The 4,630-nt window shown below is 44.9% G+C and overlaps 1 protein-coding gene across 1 annotated transcript; it reads left to right on the plus strand.

Annotated features, from left to right (window-relative positions):
- Window positions 1–669: 669 nt before the first annotated feature.
- Window positions 670–1,683, plus strand: Taar5 (trace amine associated receptor 5). Its single transcript, XM_021175280.2, has one exon. It carries the CDS (start codon window positions 670–672, stop codon window positions 1,681–1,683), a length of 1,014 nt encoding a protein of 337 aa, XP_021030939.1.
- The last annotated feature ends 2,947 nt before the right edge of the window (window positions 1,684–4,630 follow it).

Below are 4,630 nucleotides of genomic sequence, written 5' to 3' on the forward strand. Positions count from 1 at the left end.
CTTCTCATCTCAGATAGTTTTATTCTGTGTGTTACATCTAAAAAGGTGCAATGCAAAACAAAGCACTCAGGAGAATTTTGTCCTTTTATTTATTTGTCTGTGGAATTCTTCTTTGGGGCTGAATTGATAAAATTTAAAACTTTAACCTCCTACCTTTTTGTCAATTTACTTAATTATTGAAGGAGATGGTTAGCTATTCTCTCTCAAGAATCAATTTGTTCACAATAGTTAATTTGTTGTCACTTGGGTTCAGACTCAGAGCTTCAGATCTCACTTTGAATTTGGCAAGAGTCTTATTAAGAAGGAGAATGCTTTATGGGTTTTATACCAAATTCTAAGACACACTTCCCTTTGAGGGAACATTTAGCCTGCATCTTTCTTTTCTTCTTTTAAGGATATTGTCTGCAGTAGTTTTAGAAGAGCCTTGTGTGGTAGACCGGCCAGCAGTGTTGGCTCTGCCTGTACTCCAGCAATGCACTTGATTTTCAGGATCTATTTGATTCAGTACTCAGGGACCAATCAGTTCCATCACCCTTTACCTTTCTCTTCTATCTCATTGTGTTATCGATAAAAAAGAAATATTAGTATCAATATTATTATGATTCTTCTTATTATTATTGTAGAAAGGGTGACCAGTTCCCAGAGAAAGCAGAAGAACAGAACCTATAAATGAGAGCTGTCCTCCTCCCGGGCTCTGAAGAGCAGCCTACAGCGTTCTGCTACCAGGTGAATGGGTCTTGCCCCAGGACAGTCCACCCACTGGCCATCCAGGTCGTCATCTACCTGGCCTGCGCAGTGGGTGTGCTGATCACAGTCCTGGGGAATTTGTTTGTGGTGTTTGCAGTGTCCTACTTTAAAGTGCTCCACACCCCCACCAACTTCCTGCTGCTCTCCCTGGCCCTGGCAGACATGTTGCTAGGTCTGCTGGTGCTGCCCCTGAGCACAGTCCGCTCTGTGGAGAGCTGCTGGTTCTTTGGAGACTTCCTGTGCCGTCTGCATACATATCTGGACACGCTGTTCTGTCTCACCTCCATCTTCCATCTCTGTTTTATTTCCATTGACCGTCATTGTGCCATCTGTGACCCCCTGCTCTATCCCTCCAAGTTTACAGTCAGGACAGCCCTCCGCTACATCGTGGCAGGGTGGGGGATACCAGCAGCCTACACTGCCTTCTTCCTCTACACAGATGTGGTAGAGAGAGCACTCAGCCAGTGGCTAGAAGAGATGCCTTGTGTGGGCAGCTGCCAGCTGCTGTTCAATAAGTTCTGGGGTTGGTTAAACTTCCCTGCATTTTTTGTTCCCTGCCTAATCATGATCAGCTTGTACCTGAAGATCTTTGTGGTCGCTACCAGGCAGGCTCAGCAGATCAGAACTCTGAGCCAAAGCTTGGCTGGGGCTGTCAAGAGGGAAAGAAAAGCTGCCAAGACGCTGGGCATTGCTGTGGGCATCTACCTTGTGTGCTGGCTTCCCTTTACTGTTGACACACTGGTGGACAGCCTTCTTAACTTCATCACCCCACCCCTGGTCTTTGACATCTTTATCTGGTTTGCTTATTTCAATTCAGCCTGTAATCCCATCATCTACGTCTTCTCCTACCGGTGGTTTAGGAAGGCACTGAAACTGCTCCTGAGCCGGGAGATCTTCTCACCACGGACACCGACTGTTGATTTATACCATGACTGATGCTAGCGGGAGGGAGGGCGGCGAAATAGCCATAGGCTATGGCGGTTCCCTAGTTTGTAGGCAACTCCCAGGGCTTAAGCATGTTATTTAGTCAGCAAAGAAGTGCAGCAGGCGCCTCCCATTCAGTATTCTCACCGAAGGAAGTAGGGGGAGGGCTGACTGAAGTCTTCTAAGCTTTTTAGAATAACCCAGCAGGTAAGCAAGCACTGGGGAAATGTCCAGCCTCTAACTCATTGTTTCTTAGAAATTGAGAAGCCACGGAGGAAGTCGGAGAAGCCTGGGGTTTGCTTTCTAAGTTCCGGCCCAGTGGGAAACTCCTAGCAGCCATTGTTTTCTCACTTTAAAAATAAAAACAACAACAAAAAAATTCATACTTATATGAAATAAAATACTGTCTAATCCAATTTTGGGAAACTTGCCTGAGTCATAATTTCATGTCATTGTCAAGTGGGGTTCAACACTTTGAATATGCCTTTCTTAAAATGATCATTTTAAAATCTCCTTAGAACCTGACTGTTTAAAAGTCTGGAAGCCTCGCCTGTCCCTTTCAACGTGGGGGTACTTTTATATTATTAACGGAATATTTTCTTTCTTAAAAATACAAGAGAAACCTGCAATTACCCACAGCTTGCCATTTAATATTCCTCCTTTTCATTCGCATCATACAGACTCGACCTACTGTTCCCACAGGCCCGGGGCAGCAGGATTATCAGAGGGAAAACTAGTATCCGAGCCACACAGAGAGATTGCAACAAGTATCCACTAGCACTTGTTACTAAGAGGAGGTGCACCCCCTTCTGGCTTTTTCTTTAATATTTCCCCAAACCTCTGGTCTCCCTGCCCCCCATGGTTTGCACTGGCTCTGTTTGTGAATGAATAATTGGTTCTTTGTAAAATTTCTTTGTAAATCAATTTGAAGCTTCTGGAGTCCATATGTATTTATAGGTGTATGTATACGTATGTTTATGGTTTTGCCAATCTCAGTAAACAGACCACGGGTGGATGCATGCGTTTCTGAAACAACTTCAGTGTTAAAACTCACAAAGAATTTACCATTAAGCAGTTTAAGTAAAACAATCAGTCACGCTCAGATAACAATCTTTAAGGAAGTAAATGTCTACCAAATATTTTGTTTTCTCTTCTGTGTGGGACCCAGCTTTAAAATCATCTGTGTGTGTGTGTGTGTGTGTGTGTGTATTTGCACAATGTGTGTATGTGTGCATATGTATACAAGTAGGTCACAAAACAAGAAAGGCAATCACGGAGTAGAGAGGGGGAGATCTTAAAGAAGGTGGGGAATGAGAAGGTAATGGAACGCAGGAGTAGAGCAGAACAAGGACTAACTGCAGAAAGTGAATAGAAGCAGCCAGAGGGGTAAGAAGCATGGAGGACGTTGGTAAGGGGAAGTTCCAAGAGCAACCTAGTCATGGACGCCCATTGAGGAGCTGAGATGAAGCCCTCACTGATAAGTGGATATTAGCCCAGAAACCTAGAATACCCATGATACAACTTCCAAAACACAAGAAAATGAAGAAGGAAGACCAACATGTGGATACTTCATTCCTCCCTAGAATATGGAATAAAATATACATGGAAGGACTTGCAGAGACAAAATTTGGAGCTAAGACGAAAGGATGGACCATCCAGAGACTGCCCCACCTGGAGATCCATCCCATAATCAGCCACCAAGTGCAGATACTATTGCATACGCCAGCAAGATTTTGCTGAAGGGACCCTGATATAGCTGCCTCCTGTGAGGCTTTGCCAGTGCCTGGCAAATACAGAAGTGGATGCTCACAGTCATCTATAGGATGGAACACAGGGCCTCCAATATAGGAGCTAGAGAAAGTACCCAAGAGCTGAACACGTCTGCAACCCTATAGGTGGAACAACAATATGAATTAATCAGTACCCCCAGAGCTCGTGTCTCTAGCTGCATATGTAGCAGAAGATGGCCTTTTCGGCCATTATTGGGAAGAGAGGCCCCTTGGTCTGGCAAACTTTATATGCCCCAGCACAGGGGAACGCCAGGGCCAAGAAGTGGGAGTGAGTGGGTAGGGGAGCGGGGGCAGGGGAGGGTATAGGGGACTTTTGGGATAGAATTTGAAATGAAAATGAAGAAAATATCTAGTAAAAATAAATGTGGGGAAAAAAAGAAGTAAAAATGTTTTTTGACCAACAAAGCTAATTAAAATTGGCTTATTCCATTTATCCTATACAAACATTAGACAGTATTTAAGCACATACATACAGAGGGGGGGAAGAGAGAGAGGGAGAGGGAGAGGGAGAGGGAGAGGGAGAGGGAGAGGGAGAAGGAGCTTCTAATGGTCCCAAACTTAAAAGTTTGCTTGTAACATATTTCCTATTACTTTAGTAGGTTCAGTTTTTAGATGCTAAGAAATTTCACACATATCAATTATAATATGCATTCATAAATTAGTCATGCTCAGCAGCACATTTCTTTTCCATGCCCAGGGCATTGCACGCTCCATCCTAAGGACAAGTGTATTGGCTGCCCTCCAGGAAAAGTCTGCAGCCCAGAGGCAGGGAGGTGACACTGCTCCTTAAACATCTCACTGCTTTCAGTGGGTGGAGAAAGCTGCCTGATCCAGACCAACTCCAGGATGAAGACAAGGAGGGATGAGGAGGGAAAGCCTAGCCAGCTAACCGACCTGTATGAGGGATGGACAGAGAGAGTAGGAGGCTTGGATTCTCATATGTTATAGAGCCACAAGCAGATGGATGATGTCATAAAATGTTCACACTGCCAGTGACCCAGATAGGAATGAGAGCCTGAATTATGGAGGGAGCAGAGCTGCTGGGTGGCTGGATGAGGCACCTGGTCTCAGGACTGAAGGACCCCTTCACCATCTTTGCTCTGAGTCCAGGCTGTAAGAGGCAAATGTCTGCGCTGTTGGAACAGTAGAATCCTGTGCTCAAAGGCCTG

The sequence above is a fragment of the Mus caroli genome, unplaced genomic scaffold (assembly GCF_978045245.1).
Source record: "Mus caroli unplaced genomic scaffold, Mus_caroli_1 scaffold_9, whole genome shotgun sequence".
NCBI classification, from domain to species: domain Eukaryota; kingdom Metazoa; phylum Chordata; class Mammalia; order Rodentia; family Muridae; genus Mus; species Mus caroli.